The sequence below is a fragment of the Vidua chalybeata genome, chromosome 6, assembly GCF_026979565.1.
Source record: "Vidua chalybeata isolate OUT-0048 chromosome 6, bVidCha1 merged haplotype, whole genome shotgun sequence".
NCBI classification, from domain to species: Eukaryota; Metazoa; Chordata; class Aves; order Passeriformes; family Viduidae; genus Vidua; species Vidua chalybeata.
The window spans coordinates 12358088-12385731 of record NC_071535.1 but is presented as its reverse complement, the minus strand read 5'-3'; the positions used below and the strand labels follow the sequence as shown (position 1 = coordinate 12385731).

The window sequence follows — 27644 nt, the reverse complement described above, 5'->3', positions numbered from 1 at the left end:
ACAGGAAAACCTCGCTTTCCACCTCTTAAAATAGCAAAAGCTGCAAGTGAGAGATTCCTGAAGGAAACAAAACCAACATCCATTCCAGATAAATAGCTTAAAGAATTGGTCACGCCAGGACTTTTTCAAGGGTCCTTACTGAGGACTTCTCTGAGGATCCCCAACAAGGATTTTTCCAAGTATCCCCAACAGAGACACTTCCAATGACACTTCCAAATATTCCCACCAGCAGTGACAGGCTGAAGCAGGCCACCAGCAGCCTGCCCTACCTAAGACTGAGCACCCCAGCAGCAGAAGAGCTGCTCTGTGTCAGCTTGCAGCAGGGCAGGCTCCTCTGGTCACTGTGACACCGGAGCAACACCACCAGGAAACAGGAGCTCAACACAAGCTTGCAGGGTTCAAGCTGCTGTCACTTATTTCCACATAAAGACTACTGAAATGCAAAGGCTCATAACTACCTCTGCTGATCATCTGGCAATAGGATAAATACACTGGTGAACAGAGAGGGAAAGCAAATAGAAGGACTTGTCACTGCCTTGTCACTCATCCATTTTTGAAGTGGCATATCTGGATTTGCAGCTCTGCAGCTGGGAATGACACCCATACAGTGATGGTTCTGGTGCAGACTGTACAAACAAGGACATTTGTAATGAAAAGTAAAAAATTCTTCCCTAACCTACAAACTCCAGCATTCAGGAAGGTCCCATAGCACCACACAAATCCTTCAGAGCACTTCTCTCTCCCTTGAACACCATGCAGCAAGAAAGTGTCTGCAATCAAGAATTTCTTTTACCCTTGATGGCAAACAATGTACCTCCCTATTTTTAGTTGTGACCTCGGATATTTAATGACTTCAAAACATATGCTTAATTCACACACATGCAAGCAAGAAAAAATTACTCATAGGCAAAGAATAACAAATGTTTGACATTTAAATGAGACTTATTTGTAAGACTAGTTAACATTTGTATTAATTAAGGCATGCTCGTTGAAAGATTGTTCTGTGTCACTCATCTAGTATACATGAAGACTGTTGTCTATCTCAGAAAAAAAACCCATGAAAATTATGTGTAATTACCTGCCTGTACTTTCCACATGAGTATCATTAAAGACAGCAGAATTTTAATGCAATATTCTAATTGAATACCTCACAAAAAAGTCAAGTTATGAATGTCATCACGATCACAGGCTTTGGTGCACAGAAACAAAATAGATCTAAAAATTGTCTGGTATAAATGGATTGACAGCATTCTACCCCTTTGAAAAAAATCTATCAGTTTATCACATTTTTGGGAATGTTTGTGTCTGTTCAGATCTAACTGGATCATACAAATATCTGGAGTGGTACTTTCACCTTCTGGAACAGAGGGTGAGCTTTGGCCTGGCATCTGCACCAGGGAAAGAAAACTGAATCAACCAACATTCCCTCACCAAGAAAGGGCACTTTCTGGTCTCTAGCTTCCAGTAAAAGATGACGACCCTAATAAAAACAAGAGGGAATAGTCTCAAGTTGCTCCAGGAGGGGTTTAGACTGGCTTTTAGAAAGCTTTTTTCACCTGAAGTGTTGTCCAGCATTGGAAAAGGCTGCCCAGAAAAGTTATGGAGTGTGGCAAGCACATTTCTCTCTCTCTCAGAATTTTTCATAGAGGTGCACAGAGAGAAAGAAAGAGAAAACAATTTCCATTTCTGCTCCTTGTTTTTCTCATGTGGAATGTGCTTGGAGAATTGTTTACCTGGGGTGATTGCTTGATTGGATTCTGGTGAGGATTGTTTGAGTCTGGTGGTCAATCAGATCCACTTGTGTCTGGACTCTGGAGAACAGGGTCACGAGTTGTGAGTAGTTAGATATGATAGAGAAACTAGCATGTAGTTTTAGTATCCTCCTTTATATAGTATATTAATGTATTATAGCATAGCTATAATAAATCATTTAGCCTTCTTAACTGAGTCAGACTTAATCATTCCTTCCCATTGGGTTTGCCTGCATTTTACAATAATGGAGGTATTTAACAGAGGTGCAGATGAGGCATTTAGTAGCATGGGTTAGTGGTGTACTTGGCAGTGCTGGGTTAAGGACTGGTCTCAGTCATCTTTAGGGTATTTTCCAACCTAAATATTTCTACAATACTATAAAAATTAATTCTAGCTAAACATCATTACTGTCAGTTTTGTATCTGTGAGATTATCACTGGACCATGCCCACCAAAGAAGATGGGACTGAGGTCCTTGGAGAGCAGGCAATGCCACAAGCTATTCTTTAGAAAAGCTTCTTCAACACTTAGATCACTTCCCTTCCAGAAACCTAAACTTTCCTAAAGAGAAGAGCTTCTACCAGCACAAATAAATAAATAACAATGTGGCTGCAACCACCCCAGCTTTTAATGAAACTGCAACTGAACAAACAGCTTGACAGCCGCTGTGCCGGGGTGGCCGTAACCTGCTCCTGCTGCTGCCCTTTTGGCTCTGCGCTCCCAGGGTCAGATTCTCAGCATACCCTTGCCCGCAGCCCTGCCTTTCCTTTGAAGCTGTACAAGCTCTGGTTTTGTTGGGGTTTTTTTGGAGGTTTGTTTTTACCGTAAGGGCAACATCACGCCTGGCACGCACCCGGCTGCAGGCAGGGATTTCCTTATCCTCCCCAGGACTGGAGAGGTGTTCGGTGGAAACAGCTCCCAGGAGCTTAGAAAAAAAAGGCAGAAAGCTTCAAAAAGGTACTACATTAATCTCACAAGTTGCTTCCTACCATCACTCATTATTTTCTAGGAGAGACCTAATGTTTCTAACAAATATAAATGGATCTATGGCCCTGGTAACACACAATCATCACAAGTGCAATTCCACCAGCAACAAATTTGCCTCCACCCCACTCCCTGCTCTGACTTTGTCAAACCTACCTCTTGCCTCTAGAAAAGAAAAACCCACAAAAATAAGCACCACACCTTTGTAGCCTTATCTTTTAATACAACACAGCACGTTGTGTTTTATTTTAACAGCTCAAGTTTTCAAGGTTTTCCACCTTAGATTGCATTATCAGATCTCCCTCAACCCACCACTGAGTGAAAAAAACAGTACTATTGAAATGCAAGTACTTTATAGTGACTGTGCATTGTTCAGAAGAGATCAGGGATAGCTTTTCTATTTTAAAAAAACCAACCAACCCTAAGATAGCAGGCATCATTTTCACTTCTTTATTAAGCCAAGGATCTGTTAAAGTGCAGATTTCCCCCCTGTGCCAATAACACCTGGCAGTACATAACACATTAAGCATTTTTACTGTAAGACACTTCCATTGAAATTCATGCAGGCATTTGACTACATTTCCAGAGAGGTGGAATATTATTCAGTGAGGGAACACAGATACTCTGGGAGGTGAGAAGGGGTAGAAGGAAAATCGCAGGCAATTAGTATTTTCTTGACCTAACTGTAATTTGTGAATTTGTAAAAGTCCTCTTCTGAAATGTTGGTTAATCTGATCCAAGAATAACTCAAAAAGTGTCTGTCACATTCCTGCCCTCACAAACACAGACCAGCACACTCACATGAGTCCAGCCCAGAAGAAAAGCAAAGCCAAGCCCCTCTGTCCCCTGCATTCACCCCAGCAGTGGGCACTCCCCTCCCACACCACCCCGCAATCTGATCGAGGGCTGATGCACTCAGCAAAGGAACAAGGGAGGAGACTTCAAGTGACTAACAATACCCTTCAAAGAGAAAAAATATTTTCCCATGGTTTAAAATTACCGTCTGAACTTCAGTAGAAAAGCGATAGCGGTGCTATAGCCAGAGGTACCAGATAGCATTATCCCATCCCCTGTCATATGGGAATGTGAACTGCAGCCCCACCACAGGTAATCCACATTCTCAAAATATACTGCTGACCTACATGCCCAGGTGCCCCATCACATAGGTGGCCTGTTTCTTTGCAAGATTGCAACTGGGATTTCTTTGCTTTCATGCCTTCTCTGCTTGAGAGGCCACCACACACATGAAATGGGGAGAGAGGGGCTGGGGCTTGGGGAAGGGGAGGTGGTGGTGGTCAGGTGAAGCCTGCAGAAAGGGTAAGAAGTTTCTATGACAAGATAAACAGTGATCACTTCCCAATAGCTTAGACACAGGATACCACTTCTCATGCGAATGTATTTACACTTAAATAATACATCTCTGTGACTAAAGGCAAGGACTAATCAAAAGCTGCCATTTCAGCTGTGCACTGAAAAAGTAAACCACCTCTAAAAGTGAAATGTTAGAGGAAAGAGGGTGGTATGCTTTTGATTTATAGGTTACTTTAAAATTAGTGGTGGGGGAGTTCTCCCAGTAGCACTCGAGAAGGTCTCTGTTTATTTGAGGAGCTCACAGGAGCACAGCCACAGCAGAGACTCCTGTTCAGGCCCATAGCCCACACGGAGCCCTATCTACTCTATCAGTATTTATTTACCTTTAAATACAAAAGGAAGGCTATCCAAACAAAAGTTGAGAGTGTCCAGCAGATAATTAAGTACGCTAATGCACAAATCTATTTAGACAAGAGTGAGCATATTGGTACAATCAAAAGGCAGGTCACAGTTTATAATCCATTCTCTGTATAAACAAGCTCCACCAATTCTCCTCACACCAGAATTGTACTTAGGGTTAACACCCTTTCCCTCCTGAAACCCTTACCAGTGCAGGATTTTGGACACTGCATTTGGGCTGCTGAATGCACATCTCAGCATTGGCTGAACAACTCCAGGTTTTGGCCCACTCCTCCCTGTGTCCTCCTGAGTGTTCAAGCCCCTGGAGCCCCAGCCATTGGCCATCCATGGAGCATCCTCACGGAGCTGCCACTGCTGGAAGTAGGCAGGAGGGCACCAGCAGGCATCATAGAGTCCAAGCTACTTTTGGCTCAACTGTTCAAATGAAACCACAGTTTATCTATTTTTATAGATAAAAATATACCTGTATACCTGCTCTGTTTTCCTGTACATAAATTATTCTTCACTTCCTTCCTGAAAGAGCTATTATTTAACAGCATAGCTGGCATTAACTATTGTATCACATTCCCCAGAGATTCATTAGAGCAATGATAGAGTGCAACACCAACACAAAAACACATGCACAAACACTCCCTGAACTAAACCCTTCTAAAGCAGCCTTTTCAAACAGAAGAGGCAATATAAATAGAAGAGATCATAAGCCTAACCAGGACATGCTACAGTGTAGACAGATTACTTCTTCCACTTCACAAAATTAAAATACATGGCCTACAGTTAATTATTGTTCTGCTTGTTCTGGACATATCTAACCCTGAATGGTCAAAGAGGGGTATTGCTTGGATTTCTCCACATTTATCAAGGGGTCAGACAAGACTTGCTTTGGATTCTCTCTGTCTCTTGAAAGCTGTTTTTATTTAATCATAATTCAAATTATCTGAAGCAGTCCTCTCATCTACTTCAAAGGAGAAACACTGGATTTGGGCTTGAAACTGTCCTTCTTAGTATTTCAAAGTAGAGGTATCTCCTCATCTAGGGACATTTTTGCACACAAAAAGTCAACTAAAATACTAATTCCAAACCCTGGCTGATCTGAAGTAATACACCAGCTATATAACACACTTAAAATGGATGTTTTGTTTTATACACATCTTTTTTTAGATTCCAATCTCATTTCAGCCTCTGTCCCCAAAGCAGCTTTCAGTGGATGATTCCTCCACCCTAAGAAAGTTACACTAACTTCAAATACCTACACAAAACCACTGGTCTCTAATTAGGAATTCAACTGAATTAGTATTTTAATGAGCCCCAGAAAGCTGCCTATAGGCATGGATTTATCTAACCAAGGCCACACTGTCTGGAGATTAGCAAACAAAGTATTCCCCAACCCCACCGTGCCGGGAGCCCCCATCCACCGCCGCGGGTGGCTGGGGGCTGGCAGCAGAGGATGCAGCACCTCTGGCTCCCAGAAAGGAGCTGCCAGCAGGTGGTGAGGAGCCTGCTGCTCCCTAAACCTCCTGCCAGGACATGAATGCTTGTTCACAGGACCAATACAAGTTGTTCTCTCGAGTGTCTTGCTTCTGCTATCCTCACCACCAAGGAAGTGGGTGAGTATAAGTCACAACACCACCTTCTAAGACAACAGAGCAAACAAGGAGTTCCCCTTTTCTGAGGCAGAAGGCTTTAGGCTTCTCTTAAGGCTTTAGCAACAATCCTACTCTAATCAGCTCCAGCAGAAGCTATGGCATAGGAGGTGTCTACAGTAGCAGTAACACTGCTCTGGAGTAAAGCATGCAAGCAGAAAACAAAAACAGACTACAAATCCAAAATTTGCATCTGTCCAAGAAACCTTCACACATATCACCTACCACAGATAATCCATGAAGTTGTGGGCTGAGCAACTTCTCTCCAGCTCCTGCTTTGCCTTCTCCAAGCACCTCCAGAACAAAGCATAATCCTATCCTGAGGCAAGGTATTGCATGAAACACAAGGTTGGTGGAACAATATACACTTTAGACCTGCGGGTTAACATGCCCAAATGGCCTGGACAAGCCACCTGGCACCAAATATTTGGTTCGTATCATCTGCTCTTCACAGATTTTGACTTCACAAATTCAAATCCAGTCCAACATTTATTTAAAGCAACAGCAACTCCCCTTGATTCACACTTTTTTAAAGAGAGAAGAAGACTAGTTAATGCAAAGCTGCCTTGGACAGAAAGGGAAGTCAGTGGCACCTCTCCAAAACTCTGGAGGCAAAGGTCCAACAATTAGCCCTGGCTGGGTGATAAAAGGGAAAACAATGCAAAGCCACAGGGAAGTTGACAGAGAAGCCCAACAAAGTGCTCTCCCAGGGACAGGGATGCTGACCTGGGAAGTGCCAAGGTCTCACCTCCAGCCAGGCCTTGGCCAGGTCACTTCCCAGTCCTGAAGAGACCATCAGAGAATTTAACATCTCCAAATTCCCCCATAACAAACTAAAATATTTAACATCGCAAAGACAAGGCTTTGGTTTCTCCAGAATCTCTAATTTCTGTGGCCTGCCACCGCTTGGGGGTAAATGTTAGCCCAGAGATACTTCTCTTACAGCAAATGAGGCTTCTCACCCCTTTTCAGTCCCAAATACAGAGCCAGGTGTTCCAAAATACAAGTCAAAACACAGGGAGGGCTAAGAAAAAAACTAGAGAAGCAGGAATCCCAAATGGGTTTTGCCTGGAGGCAAGGGGCAAAAGCAGTGAGATGCTGTAACTTCAACACGTTAATTTTATAAGATTAAAAAGAAATAGGTCATCCTGTCACTACAGAGATTGGGTCGGATTAGTTTAATACCCGTTTGCCCAAATAAAGATCAAAACCAGCTCCTCTGAACAAAAAAGTTTTGAGGATTTTGCTATTAGCAAGCTAGTTTCTTAGATCATATTTGTGAACTTGCCTAGGTGGGTCTGAAGAAAAGATAGATGCCATCCAAGAGAGTCCAGAACAAGGCAGTTTGCAGTGGCTCTGAGAGGCAGATTTCCAAGCCACAGATTTAAAAGTTAGGGCTGCATGGGCTTGTCTGGATTTGCAGAGTGAATCTGCCAAACATTTCAATGCATATATTTGTAACACAACCCAAGATCTGCATACGATCCAACTGGAGGCTCCCACATTGTGCTTAAAGGATGGCACCAAGCAGCAGGTCTCTGCAGCGTGCCATGAGGCTAAAGCTCCTCAAAGAGCAGTCCTTGGAGGAAATCCAATAACAGAACATACCACAGCATCATACTTGCTGTGCTGTCTTAGCCCTTGGCCTATGGTGATTCATCTTTGCCTGCAACCTCTGACATTTTCCACCACCATTCATGCAGACACGTTACTAGGATTCAGTCACAGACTAATACATCCAGCATGGATCACAGGCCAAACCCACATAAGACATTTTCCTGGATCACAGGAAAGGGAGCCCACTCTAAAAAGATGACAAAGAACTCAGAATAGCACCAGGAAAAAACAGCCTCAGATGCAAGAACTGAAATGTGGAAGAGTTTGTTTCCCTCTTAAATACTCTACAAGTCACTTTGAGCTACAGCCTGCACCTTTATTTTTGTCTGAAAGGAGCAATCCTTGGTCAATGTGAATATTCTTGATCAGCCATTGCAAAGGTTAAGCTGGGTTTGAAGTCACCAGCTGTATGACTCTGCCCCAAATTCCACACTCTGTGGCTGCTTCCCTGCCCCAGCATCCCCCACATCAGGGGCTGATCAGAACCTGCCCCAGACCCAGGTCACTCAGAAACTCCCTCTCAGCAGGGGCTGATCAGAACCTGCCCCAGACCCAGGTCGCTCAGAAACTCCCTCTCAGCAGGGGCTGATCAGAACCTGCCCCAGACCCAGGTCGCTCAGAAACTCCCTCTCAGCAGGGGCTGATCAGAACCTGCCCCAGACCCAGGTCACTCAGAAACTCCCTCTCAGCAGGGGCTGATCAGAACCTGCCCCAGACCCAGGTCACTCAGAAACTCCCTCTCATGCTGTCTGCAGTCGCTGCAGCTCACCCGGCCTGAGCAGGCGCTCAGGCTGCATCAGCATCCCCGCCTTCAATGCCCACAATTAGACTCTGCAGATTAGGCAACGTGCTGAGGCTTATCTCTGGGTCTAATCACTAATAAAGTTGCAACCTGGTGCATTTGTACCGTATTAGGTCTCGCTCAACAACACGGACTTTAAAGGTCATCTGCCTCCTCCAATCGCTGCCAGGTTTAATGCAGCGGGTCCCGGTGGGTCCTGCTCCCTCGGACCGGCCAGCACCAGCAGCAATCCAATTAGGGGCACAATGGTCCCAGCCCGGAGAGGCTCCCGGGCCCCTCAGCCCTCCCGCCCTGGCGCCCTCTCCACAATGCCGGCTTTTGTCTCAGCCTCGCTATTGTTCGGGATTCTCTCGCATCCCTGGACACGGGATAAAGAGCCCTGCTTGGAGAGATGTTTATGAATGAGGTCTCAGAGCACAGGGGTGCAGCAACACAGGGCTTGACCATGGACAAAAAAGGTCATGGTTTCTAAAAGCCACGTTGAAGAGAAATCATTAAAGATGTAATATGCAATAGCCAGGAATGAAAAGTTACAGGCAAACAGAAAATAAGAAGTCCCAGTCCTTTTAAAGCCAAGGAAACTTTTGCCACAGATCTCAGTGTAGTCCAGGTGTCTCACAAAATATCTGCACTAAATAAAATACCTAGCAGACCTCATTGCTTTAAGGGCAGTTTTGAAAAGATTTTACATAGCTTTGATTTCCAAAGCAGGAAGAAAATTATTTTATTTTCATGTTTTATGATTAAAAATGTAGCAGATATGACAGTAAACAGTAAAATATGGGCCAAAGAAATGAGGTGAAAAATATCAGCTAATAAAAATCTAAATCATTCTTCTAGGGTCAGAGAAAATATTGTGATCTTGAGCTGGTATAATGAATATGCTACACTAAATTCATCAAGAGGAAAGACCTATGCCTCTTTAAAACCTGTAGGAGTTACAAGGGTCTTCACAATTAACAACATATAACACCAGGACAGCTCTGCAGTGCAAATCTGTAAGAGTTCAGGCAAAGTTGAGCAAAACTTCTCAAACACCTTCAGCACAACAGCTCCATGAGTCTTGCTAACAACCAAAACCCACCTTCCCTCACATACCCAGGCCTACCAGAGACAAAGCCACCCTCAAACCTCACCCATCACATGGGAAAGTGCCTCTTTGTGAGGCTCTGCTGAGCAGAGGAAGATAGTAAAATTGTGAAACCTTTCTGGACTTTAAAGAGTAGAGGCAGACGTGTAATTGCATTCAATGAAACATCATATGGTAATGAGCAGCAATGGAATAGCCAAGTATAAATCTCCCATTCAGTAGAGTGTCACATGTATAAATCTATTTACCAAGGATGACTCTGTAGCTCCTACCATAATAAATCTTCAGGAGAATGCCTTGTGCACCACTAACAGAGCAGGAGTTTGGAAAAACAGGCAGACTATTCTTCATAAGGAGTACTGATAACCAGCCAACCTGCTTGTTAAAAAGATTATATTAATTGTGCTCTACTTATTTAGTGTGTTTGTTTGGGTGCTTGGGAGGCTAAAGTCGATTTTTTTTTCTTTTTTTTTTCTTTTTTTTTTTTTTATACAAGAACATCAATACACATAGACTGTAATACTAAGCTCAAGTACTAAGTCAAGTGGTACAAACCAAAAAAAGAGGTACTAAGACAAAATCCAGAGTTAATGTCCACTCACTGAAAGAACCACAAAGGCTCATTTGATTTTAGAAGATGTACCATACTGCAATTCATAGGATCATGGAATTATTAAATCATTTTAATTGGAAAAGATCCTTGAATACCATCGAGTCCAACCGTTAACCCAGTACTGCCAAGTCCACCACAAAACCATGTCCCACAGTGCCACATCTGCAAAACTTTTAAATTCCTCCAAGGATGCTGCCTCCACCACTTCCCTGGGCAGCCTGCTCCAATGCCTGACAAACTTTTGCTGAAGAAATTTGTCCTAATATCAAACTCAATCTCCTGGTACAACTTGAGCTAATTTCCTCTTTTCCTATTGCTTGTTATCTGGGAGAAGTGACCAGCCTCCACCTGGTTCCAACCTCCTTTCAGGCAGCTGTAAAGAGCAATAAGGTCCTCCCTGAGCCTCCTCTTCCCCAGGTCCCCCAGCTACTCCTCATCAGACTGAGTGGTATTCTGGCCTAGTTTCTGCTCAATGTAAATGTTTCATGTAGGTTAATCCCAGATAAATAACTGTTTTCTTGCATTATCTAGATCTTCTCCTACACATTATGGGATGTATTAGAAAGATTAAGCACTGCACAGTCAACTAGAGCCTCCCTACAGGATGCTCCTGCCCCCAGCTCTGCAAGGATGCCACATCACACACTGCAATAGCCCCTGTATCTGCATGACTTGCCAAAACCTCTTGCTAATCACCTGAGGTTTCTATTTGTAGCCATGTGCAAACAGTTTCAGGAAAGCTTTTGTTCTGTGCTGAAGAGCTAAGGCTAAGCTTCATTCCAGAAGTAGACAGATAAGGAAAATGTCACATGCCAATATAGCATTTAATATACCAGAATCAGACAGAAATCACAGTCCAGTCATAAGGAAGAGGCAAAGGCTTTAATGGCACTTGATTCAGTGATACACAGGTCTGAAGTGCAGCAACACATTGAACACAGTTTCACAAAAGAAGGATGTGGACCTGTTTCTCCATGGCTGGAGCAGGTCCAGAAGAGAGAGACAGGAATGATCAGAGGGCTGAAACAGCTCTCCAAGAGGAAAAGCTGAGAGAGTTGGGTTTGTTTAGCCTGGAGAAGAAAAGGCTTCTGGGAGACCTCAGTGCTGCCTTTAGTGCTTAAAGGGAGGTTATAAGATAGATGGGGACAAAATCTTTATTAGGGCCTTTTTGGATACAACAGGGATAATGGTAATGGTTATAAACTAAAAGAGGGTAGATTTAGATTAAATCTAAGAAAGATGTTTTTTACAATGAGGGTGGTAAAACACTGGCACAGCTTGCCCAGAGAGGTGGTGGATGCCCATCCCTAGAAACACTCAAGGTTAGTTTGGATGGAGCTTTGAGAAACCTGATCAAGTTGAAGTTGTCCCTGCTCATTGCAGACGGGTTGGATTGGACAGTCTCTAAAGGTCCCTTCCAACCCAGACTATTCTATGATTCCATCAGACCAGAAATGCTGTTAATTCTAACAACCACATCATGAAGATCACCACCTCCACATCTAGGACTTTACAGACTCTTTGCTGGGATCTTCACTGGTCTCCAGTCCAAGAAAAAGCAGTGAGATTTGAAAGCAGTTTTTCAGGTTAGGGATGTGAAAGCACTATGTGAAATGTCTGCTTGCATATGCTTATCCTACAGCTAAAGAGGGACTTATCCTTCCAGAACTGTCTTTACAGCATGTGTCACCAAACACTAAATTTACACACAAAATATTTACAAAATTTATCTACAATCCACACGGTGCTCATGTTGCAGAATATCCTACTACATAAATCTGTAGAAATAATGCAGACATTCTGGGATGAATGTCTGAGAAAGCTGCTAAGGAAAAATCTGTGTGTGCCCACTGCAGTGTGTGATCCCACCTACTTTGCAAGGCCTTTTTAACAGGCATCACTCTCACTGCCCTTTGACATCGGCAATTATCTGCTCCCAATCCTTCTGACCTCACATTCCTTACCCACCTGCAACTCCCACGTAAAGATAACAGAAGTTTGCATTCACATTAACTAAGTCTCTTTGTTCTGGGCAAGGAAACAATATTCATAATGCCTAATCTGATTTCATTCCAGCAGAGGATTAATTTCAATCTCTGCTGCTGTAGAACAAAATGGCAAGCACGAAATTATCATCAAATAATTACAATGCTTTACGCTTTACAAAGGACACTCAGAGGTTTGTAAAAAAAAAACCAAGCATTTTTCTGGAGTGAATCTGCAGTAAATTTCTAAGCATGCCTCACACACTTAGGAAGCCTACCGAGTCCTGCAGATAAGGCCCAGGACTGAGGGTCAGATGAAAGCTCTGCTGCCTGCTCTTTGCCTACGTAGGCTGGTCAACATCCAAACTGTAAAGAAGGGGAATAATAATGCTTCTTCTCAGGCTTATAAATATGCTATGAGGCCAAACTCATTAGCGTTTACAAAGCACTCCTAGACTCCTAGTCTGGAAGGAGTTATACAACCATAAAGTATTATTCATGCTGTTCTAAGGCAGAAAAGTATGTATTACTGCAAATCCAGCAGTAGCTCTTCATGCACCATTAAGGTTTACTACACTGTCTTAATCTAATCATCAGCACTTCAGAACCCAGATCTGTCATTCGAAACATCCAGATCAGAATTCATCACTGAATAACCAACTGGGTCAACGATATACAGCACAGGACACACATGCCCTTTTTTAACCCACATCACACATCTACAACTGAACCATTTGTATTTTCAAAACCTCACCATTATTGGTTTTCCTGCCATATAGCATTATGTCTACTCAGGATTTTAACAGGTTCAAAACTCAGATTCTAGATCTGTTGGCACATTTTTAAAAAGCTGATATGGGAAGGAGTGCAAAGTTCAGGTCCACACCTCTTCCAGCATTTATCAAGGAAACTGGTTCCTTCAGGCAACTTTATCTGCCCATTATTATTCTGAGATCTCCTTTGCTTGTAATTCTGAAAATGTATTCATAACTAGTGGTACGCTTGCTTTTGACTTGCTGATCAAAATACAATCTTTATAGCTCCAGGCACCATCATCAATGCTGAGCTGGAGGGAGTTCAATCCAGTTCAACAAAATCAGCTGTTAAAAATAACAGCTAGCTCCCAAACCACATCTTTGCAGTGATTTACTCCATCCCCTCATTCAGCTGCTTCCACATCCCTTTGTGGTGGTCTCCAACCCATCTTGAGCTAGGCAGGCAGTTTTTGCTGCCCACTCCTCACACACTGAGAACATCTTCTCCCCCCAGCACAGCACAAGGGCTGCATTAGAGCTTCATCTGAGCTTGATGGAAGTTCTGCCCTCAAGTGCCCTCTTGCTCCCTACCCTGCCACAGCAGCTCCAGGAAGTCAGCACCTCCACGGCTTCCCATGCCAGGACACATACTCCATGCAGCCCAGCTCTTGCCTCCAGCTCTACAGATGTTTTCAACAGAAGAAACCTGTCCCTTTGTGCATGACACAGTTTTGGTTTAAATTCACACATTAAATTTTTCCTGTAAAAAAAAAGAAGACCAAATTCAAATATGGCCAACCTTGAACATAACAGAGTCAGGAGGTTCTACTCTTTATACAGCATTCTTTTTACAGGGGCAGTTCCAAGGCTGTCCCAAAAATATTGTCTTTCCTTCACTTTACACTGCCAAATAGAAGAAAAATTTTAAAAGGACAGTCCCATAATTTTTATCAAAATAAGGCAGAATGAAGCACAGGAGAGCGATCTTCCATTGAAAATCTTCTCTGTCCAATCTGGCCTGGATGCTGTAACAAGAAGAAAGAAGAAATAGAGGCCTTTCCAACAACTGCATCAGCTGCTGAATCAGCTGCATTCCTCATCTTGCAGGTCTCTGAGCAAACTTGTCCCCGCAGCTGTGGGATCAGAAAACTTGTTTGACCTATGCTGCTATGGACAGAGGGCATTTACAGCTCTGGAGTGATGCTTTCTCAAGAACACAATCCCATGGCCAAGAAAATTAACTAGTCACCTCAGCCACTTCCAAGAATGAAATCTGCATTACTCTCACAATACTTAATACTCCAAAAATGCTGAGCACCTGTGCTTTGAACAGAAGATGCCCCTCAATAACCCTGGTGGACCCACAAAGACAAACGTGCTATGGATCACTTGCCACCATGAGAGCTCTGGACCTGCTGCTACAGAGCCAAAGCAGGACTGTGACCTGCACATGCCACCTTTACCAACAATCCTGCCCTCGGCTCTCACTTGCATTAGGCAGCAGATGCTACAGAATGCTCCCTTATTTCTTGGGGAAAAAAACCCAAAAAACACAATAACAAAACACACAGAAGTGGATAAAAACGTAGCTTTACTTTTAAGCACAGATTAAAAAACATTGATGTTTAGAAGGCTGTGTTTTTAAAGAACAAATTTCCAGAAGAAGTTAATTATGCTTCTGGGGCTCACAAAAGGATTTGCGTGATCCAGTTTCTCTTCCTTACTACACTGCAAGTGAGGGATGTGACTGAATACAACACTTCACTTAACCCCGGAGGATCTACACCCATCATTTTGAAAATTAGAGATCATTCATTTGGGATGATCCTTTCTCTTGCCCTCTCTGCTGTTTAGCTTTACATAGAGAAAATAATTAGTGTATAAGGCAAACAACAAACAGGAATAAAATTAGTCCTTTCAAACTGAGATATTGTTTAACTTAACTAATTGAAAAGAGAGAAAGCAAAATTGTGTGGCTAGCGGCAAAGTCATAAAATGTCACTTTTCTGAGGTTCATACCCCAGTATTCATCTTTTATACAAAGAACAGTGACTCATAAAACTGATTTTTCATAAAAATTTTGCAAAAAAAAAAGTCTGAAAAGTCTGAAAGTCTGACATAAAGGATGTCCCCTCCCCTTTTTTTCTTGGTCAACTAGAAGCTGAAGCATGGTCTTTATGAGCTGTGGGAGTGAAAAGTAATTAGGGCTTCAATTCTAAATGAAAATTAAAGCTTTTAACTTCCCATACTACTCATACTGACAACCTTTCATACATAATTGCCTAGGAAGAGTTACTGTGGTCTTGTCACCCTCCTAACACGTCAGTGATACGCTGACAAATAGATCCTCCCTCCCAATTCCACCACGCAAATGGAAATAAAAGCCCATGTGGTTAAGAAACTCTGAGTTCACACCCAAGAATGACTTTGATGACTTTTCAGTCAGGACTCATTAGGAGTTACCAAATTACCAGCATCAGAAATAAAGCAATCAAGAGATCAGGTAAGAATTTAACTGGAAAGAGGAAGAGTGCCTTCAGCAATTACAGCAAAGACACCACTGCTTTGCAGTGACATGGGGAGCAACACGACAAGCAGGACCCTTCTGCTTCACAGCTGTGATTCTTCACCTCAGTCAAAACTGTACCAGGCTGACAGATAAACATTTTAAATACACATATATAACATGACATTCAACTGGGCAACATAGATGGGATGAGCTGAAATAACAACAAATGCTGTGTCCACTCTCTGAAAGGTATCAAGGTAACCTGTCGCTGTGACAACAGCAGCAGCATCTTTCTGCACTTATCTGTGCTTGTGGAGAGGCAAATCCTACTTTTTATCTAATTTTGCTCATCTTCTCATTTGAGAAAATTATTATTTGACAAGTTTCTGGTTTTTTATAGTGGCGAGAGACTGATCACACTTCATCATCCTGTGGTTCCAAGAAGTATATACAGTACAGAGGGAAGCAACCCAACATGTGAAGTGCTTTTATCCCAGTAAAACTGAAACAGGATTTGAAGCAGCTCCAAAACTGGGAATTAGAAATGTGTGGAGTTACTCTAAAGATGTCTCCTTCCTTGCTAGTTCAGTATAACTCAAAACCTATTTGTTATCACTGGTATCATAGCAATGGTCAGAGGCCCCGTTTGAGGTAAGGGTCTAATTCTGTTGAGCACCACAATAAATTGGACAAGACAAAGGAAATATATTATCCTGGTTGTATAAAAGGAGAACCGCAAATCACATAAGTTAGCTAAAAGACTACACCAGAAAGCCATGTGACAATGAGACAGCACTCCAAATCTGAGTCCCAGTTCAGTGCTCTAACTTGCAGAACCATCCATCCTTTTGTTATTTTAAAGCTTACATCTAAAACAATACAGTCTTAACTGATGTCATAAAAAGAGGACTGCATTTTGTTACAAGAGGTCAGGAGACAAGCATGGGAGAGACTTTCAGCTAAATTGCTCAGAATGCAGTAAGCAATCAGTGGCACCAAAACTCAAAATGAACAACTTTCAGAAGATGGTTGAACACAGTCACACACATGCAGCTACATCCTCATGGCCTGGAGGACAGAGCTGCAGAAACCATTATTGCTCCTGAAGTGGAAGCTGCAGCCACTCCAGAAGAGAAGATCTCCACAAGCAAGGCATGTATTATCATGCTTCAAGACATCAAAGAGGAATAAACACATAGGCTTTAAAAATGGATTCCTATTTTTACAAGGTGTTAAAAGGATGGAAAAGGAAAACCCTCTAAATGTTAGCAGAACTGAAAGATGGAAAGGCTGCTGCACTGACTGAAATACTCAGCTGGTTTGTAGCCTCAAAAATAAGAATCGCAGAGAAATGAATGAATAACTGAAATAAAGCAAGCAAGTATTGAGGTATTTGTAACAGCAAAGGACAGTTGTATCAGCAGTTTGACCAGGAGTGAATGATTGACTCAATCCCACGCTGGGTTTCAGCTGCAATCACGAAAATGAACAAGGGAACATTTTATCAGTTTTTCACAATGTGCAATGCATGAACCGCTGCTGAAGATCATATAACCTGTAACTATGTATCACATTCAACAGCAAACAAGCTTTTAACTCAGTGGAAAGGGATTAAAAACTCCGTAGATCCAAAGCATAGATCAAAGTTATATTCAGCTGCTGGGAAATAGATAAATATGAGACTGCAAATCCCAGTAAGGGAGATAAGAAAAGGAAACCAAGAAGACAAAAGAATACTGTGTATCACAATAGCCCTTTAAGATTGTACATTAAAATAAGATTTTCTTAACACCTTTGTTATGAGCTGGAAAAGATTCAACATCAACCAAAATTAGTTATTTTTAATTACTGATACTCTGTTAGCATCTGATGATGTTACTCTGGCATAAAACAGTAGACTTTTATGTAGATTGTCCTGGAACCTATTCTATTAGATCCTATTAAAAAGAAAAATGGGGGGGGGGGGGGTGGGAACAGTGAAAACATCAACATGGAAATGGTAAATTCCTGCATGTATATAACCAGCAGTAGTCCTCTGGCAACACAAAAATCAAGCAGAATATTGCCTAAATAAGACAGATTACTTTCCTTCTTGGAGATTAAAGACAGTCTGGATTTCCTTTGGAAAAAAAAAAAAACAAACTAAAGCCAGTGTAAAGAGTCCAAGTCTCAATTTCATTCAAGTCCAACAGTGTCCCACAGTAACTTTACTGGACACTGAGATGCACCACAGCACTGAACAGTCCATGGCCTCATACAAAGTCACAGCCAGGAGCAGAGTGTAACAGAAGTGGCATTTAAAGGACAAGGCATTATCAATAAGTGTCATAGAGTGAGAGAAATGTACCTTAGCAAGTAAAAAACTGCAGATGAAAGAGAGATGCCAGTCCTCCAGAGACTGCTTAGCACTTAATCAAAAGTCGGAAACCAGGAATCGCGCATTTGTGATGCACAGCAAGCTGTCTTCAGATGATCCAGAGATGATGGAAGATGTGGGGAAGAACAAACAAAATCTAGTCAGTCCCACTAGATCAGAGACTGACAGCAAGCCTCTTCCTGCTATTTCCATAGAAATATTACACTTTGGGGACTGGAAATGCTGTCTTTTTTCTCCTTTTCTAAAACAATGGTTTGGTTTTGCTGTTCTACTTTAAGTAGGCCTTTTGCCTGCTTCTTTCCTCTTCATGGATCTTCTACAGCACAAGGACAGAGAGGCAGCTGCTCTGCAGCCTTCCCCGCACGACACGCGGGGGACTCTCATTGTCCTGGGAATGCAGGGACAGGTCAGACAGAGCTGTCAAACCCCCAGGCACAGGCACCCCTGGAGATGGTTTGATCTTACTGTCCTGGAGATGGCTTGAAAGAGCAGCTAAGTATCTCCTCTTGCTTCCCAGGCTGAGCCCTACTCCATCCATTTGCTCCACACACCTCATCTTTCATCTCGCACAGACATTCAAATGCAGCTGACCGTCTTGTACATGAATGAAACCCCAGCAGCAGAGGAGATTGGGATGAAATGGGGGGAAAGGCAGCAGCATGCAGTCCTAAGTATCACTGCACAGAGCTGAGGGATGGAGCAAAGTCTGAAGGGCTTTTCAGAGCACTCCAGCTTTGATTGAACTAATTCTGCCAGCAAGCCAGCGTTGACAGAACCACAGAAGACAGCTAGCGTGTCACCCTGCGATTGCAGTGTACAGCTGGCCAAAGCCCTGATGCCATAAGCCCGACACTCACCGACGGTGCTCCCTCTGCTGCAGACAGCCCTCCCACCACAGCCACCCCAGGCAAACAGGAGACATCCCGTCCTACAAGCCCTTAGCAGAGCCTGAGCAGACAATGAGATAACTCACATCAGATTTAGGATTGCTTCAATCTCACTGCAAGATCCGTGAAGTCTCAAAGCCAGTCAAAACTAAGCTGTAATCTACTTCACAAGGACTTTAGGTCACAAAGACCCTTTACAGAAGAGGCTCTGAGCAAGGTGAACACTTGGCACCACCACCTTGGATACATAAACATAAGTCAGAACAAGCAATGAGTTCCCTGAGAGAAGCAAAATAGCAAGGTAAGAAACAATTTAAGGGAAGGAAGACTAGATATACCTGTATGTACAGGGGCTAAAGTAACTTGGCATAAATGGTTTTGACCCAGACATGAGTCACTAGAAAAGTGTTCAAAATAACCTGCCCAGCAGCGTTCAATTGCCATGGTGATAAATGTTTCCTAATGCCTAAGAGCAGCTAAGTCCTGAACCCCATGTACCTCCTTCACTAACAAAAGCTTTCATTATACTGAAAAAAAAAAAAAAAAATCACGACCAAATTGTGGCCATTTTAAGCCCTCCTCAGATCAAGGGCCGATTTACGCACCCTGGTTTCAATGGGGAGTACTCTGCTCACATCATTGCTAATTCAGAAGATGGAGCTGGCTTGCTTTTTGCTTCACAATTCAGTAGGCAAGGGGAAGATAGATTCTCTGAGACAGTGTTACTTTTTCTGCCAGGAGTTATCTATTTGCAGAAGTGGGTCAACTTTCTCTTGGTGGACATGTTCGTGTGCGAGTGCCTAGCAGCGCTGCCTGCGCCTCTCTGCCCGCTCCGCGTGCAGAGGAACCTCTGCACATAACTATTTATGGCAGCCAAGTGTTTCATGAATTGCAGCAAGTTAACCACAAGGGAATGATGACATTTGGCGACAGGGCAGGATGAATTCTGGCTGGCAGACAAAAAGTCAGGTTAAAAATACAGAATGCAGAAGCAAACCCAGTCAGTTGCAGCTAATTCGCAGGAAAACAGGATGCGCAACCCCCAAACCCTCCCTGTTCCAGGCGAGCAGTGCTGTGTGTTTTGCAATGGGATGCATTAAGGCCTGCATGTGTATGTGGAAAGAACATCAGCCTTCTGGGTTCAAGCATTTTAGTTGAATTTTAAATGGGCTTAGATGTTTCTCATTAGCCTCACTCCACACCTGATGTATACCAGATGTTTTTGCCAGTTTAAGCACCTCAACCCATCTCACCTACCATCAGCTGTTGTCCATTTTTCTGTTCCCAGAGCATCTCCAAAGGGCAGCCCCAGTACAGAAGGATGCTGCAAGGGCAGTCTGGAGGGACAATGTCAGTAGACCCTGCCATGGAAATGTCTGTGTGAGATGCAAGCAAGACCACAGCCATGCTGTGGGGCAGATAAAAAGCCCAATGCCTCCCAGGGCAGGCCTCCAGCATCCCCAAGGTCGCAAGGATGCAGGCACCCTTGTCCCCACAAAGTGTTAACCCTTCAGCTTTCAGATGCAATGCTTCTGTCAGTGTTGGTATTCATGCCTCTCATCTCCACACACACATCAGGTGTAACACCCGCCAGGGCTGCATTTTGGGCTCCCATGCCTGCCACTTCATTAGATCACCATTTAATTTGATCCTCAGCTTTATTTGATGAAATGTCTCCAGAGGACCAAATCATTTACATGTAACCAACACAGGCTACTTCCCTTATTCTGATTGCTTTCAATGAGAGTAAGTGGATAATTCCATCAAAGGCCCATAGAAAATTGTCTTTTAATCAATACAAGTTTTTTTCCTTCAACAGGACAGCTGAGAATAAGATATCTCTATATAATACGCAAGAGGAAAACAAAATTAGAACACATTACCATGGAGAATATATTTCCAGATATGGCCTAATTTTAATTTAAGCATCCTGAGCCTTGTTTTCAGGGACACCAGCTACCCTGAAGTTTGGGAACCAAGCAGGCTGGCACACAGGCAGTGCCCCAGCAAGAAGGCAGGAGTGGACAATGACAAAGATGCCTCAAATGAAGCACTCCATGGAAGTCCTTTGAATGAGTAGCCAATGACTACTGCCTACAAGAAACTCAAGCTGTACCCTTCCTACCTGAGACCTCAGCATTCATAAGCCAACTAGCAGAACACATTGAACTTACAGCAGAGATGGAAACAGGTGTTTCTCCAGAGGTCTTACATCTATCTAGTGTACCACCCCAGAGCTGATTTCCTGTCTTAATCACAAGGAGTCTGTATGTAACAGCCTACAGCACCAAAAATACCAACACATTTAAAACAGCAGTATTAAAAAAACAACATTAAAGCCGTTTCCAAAGGATGAAAAGTGCTCTTGATATAAGAAAGAAAATAATTGGTCAAGTAACCACTTAAGCTTGGCAGGAGCCACTGAGCTCTGAGAGGTCCCCAGCACAGAGAACGGGATTTTTTTCTGACCTGGGCTGCCCATGCAGTGTGGGATTATAAGGGGGTGACATCTGAAGGCTGCTGAGAAAGGCAATTTCCTCTCTTTCACCAGAGCTAGGACAGGTGCACTGCAAAAGTGGACAATGGTCACCACAGGACCTGGAACAGGGCTGATCTCATCTGGCTTTAGATGGTTGCATGTGAATGAGCTGACCACGCTTGCTCCTCATCAGCAGAGAGAAAGAGCACAACCAGCATACAATTCTGCTCTCTTTGATGCATAGTTCACATAAATCATCACACTAAAGTGCCTTTCTCCACATGGCCAATAAAGGATGTCCAAGGGAATACAGATGTTAAAGCCTTTACTGGAGATAATCTCAAATTAAATAGTATGAACCTCATATTTTGCTTCTGCCCCTACATATTATCATCTCAAAGGCCTCATAAATATGCCATCATAAATAATAAGTATATTGATTATTAAAACACTAATAAACCAAAGTATTTTGGCCTTAAGGGTGCGCGAAGAAAAGAAGTAAGCACAGGGTAGCTGCATTACCAATCAATACCAACCCACAGAGAACAGCCATTTCTCTCTGCCACCATTTTAACTGCAATATATTGTACCCTCCAGGTAAATATGTGGACATCTACAAGTGGGAATCAATAGAACTAGAGATCTTCCCACCCCCTCACCCAGAGACCATTCTTCTTTCACTGGAGAAGACAGCAACAAGAGGCCACAGATTAATATCTCCGCTACTACAGGCTCTCTGCTGTACCCACAGCTTTTATCTGGGCCTTCCTGACCACTTTTTAATTGTTGATATTTTCAATCATTTATAAAAACAAAACATCAGAATTAACATTTCACCCAACTGGAATAAAGTCAGAGACGCTGGAAACCACCCAGTCCATTTTGGGAACCTAGAGCAAACAGTTTCAGTGGAAGGTGAAGTTCTAATGACAACTTCAGTTGATGGGTGTGAAATAAAACTAAAGCCTGAATGCTTTGCCTGTATGCACAGGATTTTGTCCAGGACACATCACCAGTTGAGTCTGTATGCCTCCGGGCTCGAAGATGGATGAACAGTTATCCCAGTGAGATCTAGATAAGGCTAAAACCGGTGGAAGCCCTTGCCCTGGCCTCAGGGAACTTTGAGTCACTCCTCCCAATGCCCCCACATACCTCACAGTCCAAGGATATATCCTGTGGGAATAAACCTGAGGGTTTTTTCTTCCCCCAGGTCATGTTAATATCAGTATCACTAAATGTGCCTTTTTTTTTTTAATTCTCTTTTTCAAACCTAATTCCCTCAGGAGCCAAGCAGCTGCTTCAACAGAGCTGTCTAAAGCTGGATGGACAGAAAGATTGTGTGTGCACACAGAGATCCATGCATAAAAAGGAAAGCCTAAGCACTCACATAGTGACTGTGCCTCAATTTCTGTCCTACATCCAGGTAGGTTTTGAACTGTGACATGTCATTACAGAGGTAACTGGCCAGTTTCCATCAGACAATTTGGAGATGCCCACAGCCCAGGTCCCTGTGCACACAGAGATTGGCCATACCTCTCACTTTGAGAACAAGAAGGACTACATGTCATCTAGTATTAGCCATTTCCACACTATGTTATAATTATTATCTTATCTTCCATGAGCGAATAATTAATCATCAGCTTCTGAAAGACAACTTGCAGAAGTAAATAGACTTCAGAAAACTAAAGAAAAGGTGGACCACCGGTTGGGTTGGAGTTGTTTTTTTACACTTATGCCATTTATTCTGAATTCACCTTACAAATCTAGAGTTCATCACCTCACACTGGGGTGGGTCACTGGGGCCAATAAATCAAGCCCTGGTTCAACAACTCACTTCCAAGGACTGCTGAACAGAAAATGAGAAACATTTAACCCACCTTTGCACACTAAGAGTCTATTAAAAATCTACCTTCCTTCAAGTGTTTTAACAGCTACCATACTCCTGACTCCTTTAGAAAAGCACTTAACAAGTGAAGCTCAATAGATACCATTAGCAGGGGCAGTAGAGATCTGCATTTTCCAGCTCCCAATTTCAGGATTTTCCAGTTTTTCCATAAGCAAAAATACTCTAGCAAGCAGCTCAGAAGTAACAACCTTGCTCCCACCAGTTGTCCAAAGCTTCTGCTGAGTGCTTACTACAGATGCTAAATTCTGCACTGCATCCCTTTCAGCCACCTCCTCTCCCTAAGAAAGCACACAGGGCTGTTCATTTCAGTTTCAGCTGAGCTGGCCGGGCAGTCCCTGTTTCACCCTCTGGTTAGTTCTCCAGCACTTTAAAGACATGAGACAACAGCAAACCAGACTCAAGCTTACAACAAAAAAATGAAAGGCCACACACTCTCTTTCCTCTGCCTTCCTTCTGTTTTATTCCTGAGGAAAATAAAACTCACCAAGAAGACAGTACAAAAAGGCTGAGATCTCGGCTGCACACACGGAAGGCAGGGACAGGAGCAGGAGACACGGCAGGATGCTCACTGCGGGGCTGCTCAGTGACAGCTCCACCACCCACCTGACTCACTTTTTCATGTTCACCTGCTCCTGCCCTGCTCCTCTACACCGTCACAGGCTTAACAGAATTGTTGCTTGGTCCCAGGCAAACACCCCTCCCAGACTTCTTGCTGTCAGTCAAAAAAAGGGGCCTGATAAGCCCTGCATTTGCATATGTATTGAGAGGCATTTTCAAAGGCACAGTCAGGGAAATGGCCTTGCTGAATACCGATGCTATCTGAGAATGACAACTATTCAAGTCATTTTACGGCTTCACTACCTAAGTGGAGAGATCAGGCTTGTCTACATCTTTACAAGGATTATTAGCTTTAAAAGTGCTGATCATCTCCGTTGCACCCTCAGAAATGAAGCCGCACTGGTTCACAGGAAAGAGCTTCAATTCTTTCCAAAGAGACCACCTTCCACAGGCACCCCAGAAACAGAAGTCACTAAAACCTAAAGGTCACGTCTGAAACGGCCCATAGCCATCCTTCCGACAGAGGAAATGAGAAGGGGTGTGCAAAGGCACGCATGGAAGCACGTGTGCACAGATGGTCACCCTCCCTTTCCTACTTACCCTACGGTAGGACATGAGACTCGGCTCTCAGTCCCCTCCAAAAGATGCTGCTGGGCAGTCCCACGCACAGCGCTTGAGGAGGGCGATGAGGACCGAGCTCTGAAAGCAGAGGCTTCCCTCTTTGTGCTGACAGGGGCGACTTTGAATCCCAGGTGAAGCATCCCACTGTGTCTTCACCCCGGATTGAAAGGGCAGTTCTAAGGTATTGGTTATGTTTTGTATACTCAAGAGCCTTGAGTTAACAGATGAATTCAACTAGCTTTGTCCCGTTCGGCTACCAATACCTAAAAGGGACACGGTCTAAGGTTCACAAACCAGAACTGTGAAGCCCTTCTCTTCCATAACAGTAACAGCACGTTCAATACCTGTCATGTGCTCTTCAAGCCTCCGTGGAGAAGCAATGCTTTATGAAAATAAACTCAAGTCACGTCAAGAGCAGAAGCTATCTGCAGATTTACAAACCACATACTTCTGATTTACACAGCTCTATGAGAGAGAGATTAAAAAATTCCACACCAAAAATTTAAAGATGTTTGCTGTAATATGCACCATCTGGTGACTGGATCACCCTTGAAACCAACAATCCCTGACTACCCTGATTGAAACCAACAATCCCTGACTACTGGGCAAGGTGGCCAGAACATCTCCAGCGTGAGTTGAGACACACACTGAGGCAACAGGACTGCAAACAGCACATTCATGGATGAACCCATGCCCTCAGGTCTCTTGGGACATAAAGACTTGCCACAAATCACAAAAAAAAAAAAAAAAAAAAAAAAAAAAAAAAAAAAAAAAAAAAAAAAAAAAAAAAAAAGCTCTGGGAGCTGAAAGCATGGTTAAGCACATCCATTGCTGACATCAATCAGAACCAACCTCTGGGGCTCCATCCCCCTCTGGGTGCTTAGAGGTGGGAAAAGGACACCCCACAAAGAAAATAGCCCTCTCTGGTGGGAAAAGAGGATTAAGAACATTAAAAGTAGTTTTTTATATAAGAAGTTTTTAGATTGCTGCCTGGTTTGATTCCTACTGAATCCTCTTGACCACACATTCTAAAAGTCATGTATTTGGTCTTGTTGGTTTTAAAAGATTTTTTTTTAATCTCCATTTTAAAGATATTCCAATATTATGTTAATGCCTGATCACTATTAGACAACAGGAGAAACTTTGCTCGAATATGAACTGCCAGAGGAGGCTTGGCACGATTTCGTTGTGGAGCTTGTTTCTAACTTCAATGACTAGCCTGAACAAAATCCTGAGTACAGCGTCCCTTCGAGAGCAATCTCTTCTCTACAAACAATCTCTTCTCTCCTCTTTCTGAAGTGGAGACAGGGGAAAGCCGAGTTGCCCCTCTCCAAAACTGCTGAGCATTTCATAGCCAGGCTGCCCTGAGAGCTTGTGGAGCTAACAGGTGATGCTCTGCGGGACAAACCTGAACTTTCATCAGATGCTTCCAAAATCTCATCCCGTTTTTATCAATCTTATCAAACTAGCACTCAAACAAGCCAAACATAAACAAAATATTTAAAGGGGGAGAGAAAGAGGAGAAATCAGTGTTTATTTAACCCTGAAAACTCGGGCTGATTTTTGTCAAAATAGAATACCCCAAACAAATAAACAAAACCAAACACCAACCCTGCTGGAGATAAAAGAGGCTCCAACCCTGAGCCCAGGACATCGATGACACAGTTAACGCACTGATAACTCACACCCCGCACACAGGTGCCCCTCCCCGGCTCCCGGGACTGCTCTGCCAGAGGTCACCATGGATGGACAGGGTTGGGAATGGCCAGGACCCCCCTCCCCGGAGTCCCTCACCCCAGCGCCAAGGGGGACCGGACATGCCGGGGGTGGTGGCGCGGGGCGGGCGGGGCGGGGCAGGGGAGGGCAGGGGCTCACCATTGAGGCCGTTCGGGATGCTCCTGTGGTGAAGGGGCGCGGACAGGTCATCCATAGACCTCCGCATGGCCCCGGCCTTGCTGTCGCCGGCCTTGTGGTGGTGAAGGTGGTGGTGATGGTGGTCGGGGCTGCCTGCACTGCCCGTGCTGGAGGTGCTGCTCCCGTCCCCCACGTCCCTGGTGGCCGAGCCGCCGTTGAGGTTGGTCAGGCTGGCCTGACTGTCGATGGAGCTCCGCGAGCCGGCCCCGCTCCGCTCCTCGTCCAGCATCAGCACCATCTCCTTCAGCTCCACGTTCTCCCGCAGGAGGGTCTCCTGCCTCGCCTCCAGGTCCTTCAGCTTCTGCTGGTACATGCCCACCTCCTTCCACATCACGCTGGCCGTGTGCCTCCCGAAACGCTGCCATTCCCTTGACAGCTTCTTGCCTTTTTGCCGGTCGTCGTCCAAGAAGCAGCAGAGCTCCCGCAGCTCCTGGTTGTCGTCCTGCAACTTCTGGTTCACCTCCTTCAGCCCGCGGATCTCGTGCAGGTGGAGCTGCAGCCGCCGGTTCACGTCTTTCATCAAGTTGCCGTGTTCCACCATTAAGTTCATCTTTTCATTCTCCACTTTCCTCAGTCTTTTCACCAGCTCTTCCTTGCTCCATCTCAGCATCTCCTCTTCAGAAATTTTGCTCAGGTCTTCTTTAGACCCTTCCATGGAATTTTTTGCCATCATCTGTGCCTAGGCTGCGTTCGCTCTCACAGGGTAACAAATGGTTCGGGTTATTCGGATGATTTTGTTCGCCTGATTTCCTAGAACTAAAAATCACTGCAGCATCTCGGGGAAGAAATATTATAGTTCTCCGTTGAGCGTTGGACAAGAAAGAAGAGCAATGCCGGACTGGAAATTCTGCTTCCCCACAGACCCCATAATAATAATAAAATGAAAACACAAACCAAAGGGGGAGGGGGGGAATGAAATAAAAAAAGGCGCCCCCACTGCCCCGGAGGCTGGGGGCGACAGGGAGCCGGGAGCCAAGCGCTGCACCCTCCAAGCGAAGCCTCCGCAGGGATCGGCCAACTTACCCCGGGCAAAACAACTACGCGGCGGCCGCTCCCCCGTTCCCGGGCGCTCCGTCCACTTGTCCTCCCGCCGCCCGCCGCCCGCCGCTGCCCGCCGCGGGGACCGCGCACCCGCCGCCGCTGCCCCGCTCCGCCGGTGCGCGTCCGCAGCCCTGGGGCGACGCGGGGCCGAGCCCGGTGCGGTGGCGGCCGATGCCGGTGTGGCGCTGCCGAGGAGCGGCGGGGGAGCCGGCGCCTTCCCGGAATGGCTCAGCCCTCGGGAGGGAGGGAGCGAGAGAGCGAGGGAGGAGGGGGGCGGCAGCGCCGCGGCTTGGTCCCACCTCCTGCCGGGCAGGGCGGCGCGGCCCTGCCCCAGCCGAGCCGAGCGGCGGGGAAGGAGAGTCGGCTGCTGGCGGCGGAGCCGAG

The 27644-nt window shown here is 44.4% G+C and overlaps 1 protein-coding gene across 2 annotated transcripts in view; it reads right to left on the bottom strand.

The window, feature by feature from the left end:
• Nucleotides 1–27213, bottom strand: part of CCDC85C (coiled-coil domain containing 85C) — a 110867-nt gene extending 83654 nt beyond the window's left edge. For both annotated transcript variants that reach the window (XM_053944746.1, XM_053944747.1), the window contains exon 1: nt 26181–27213. In XM_053944746.1, coding sequence (XP_053800721.1) covers nt 26181–26892 — 712 coding nt within the window. In that variant the 5' untranslated portion in view covers nt 26893–27213. The remainder of the gene's footprint in view (nt 1–26180) is intronic.
• Nucleotides 27214–27644: the final 431 nt, after the last annotated feature.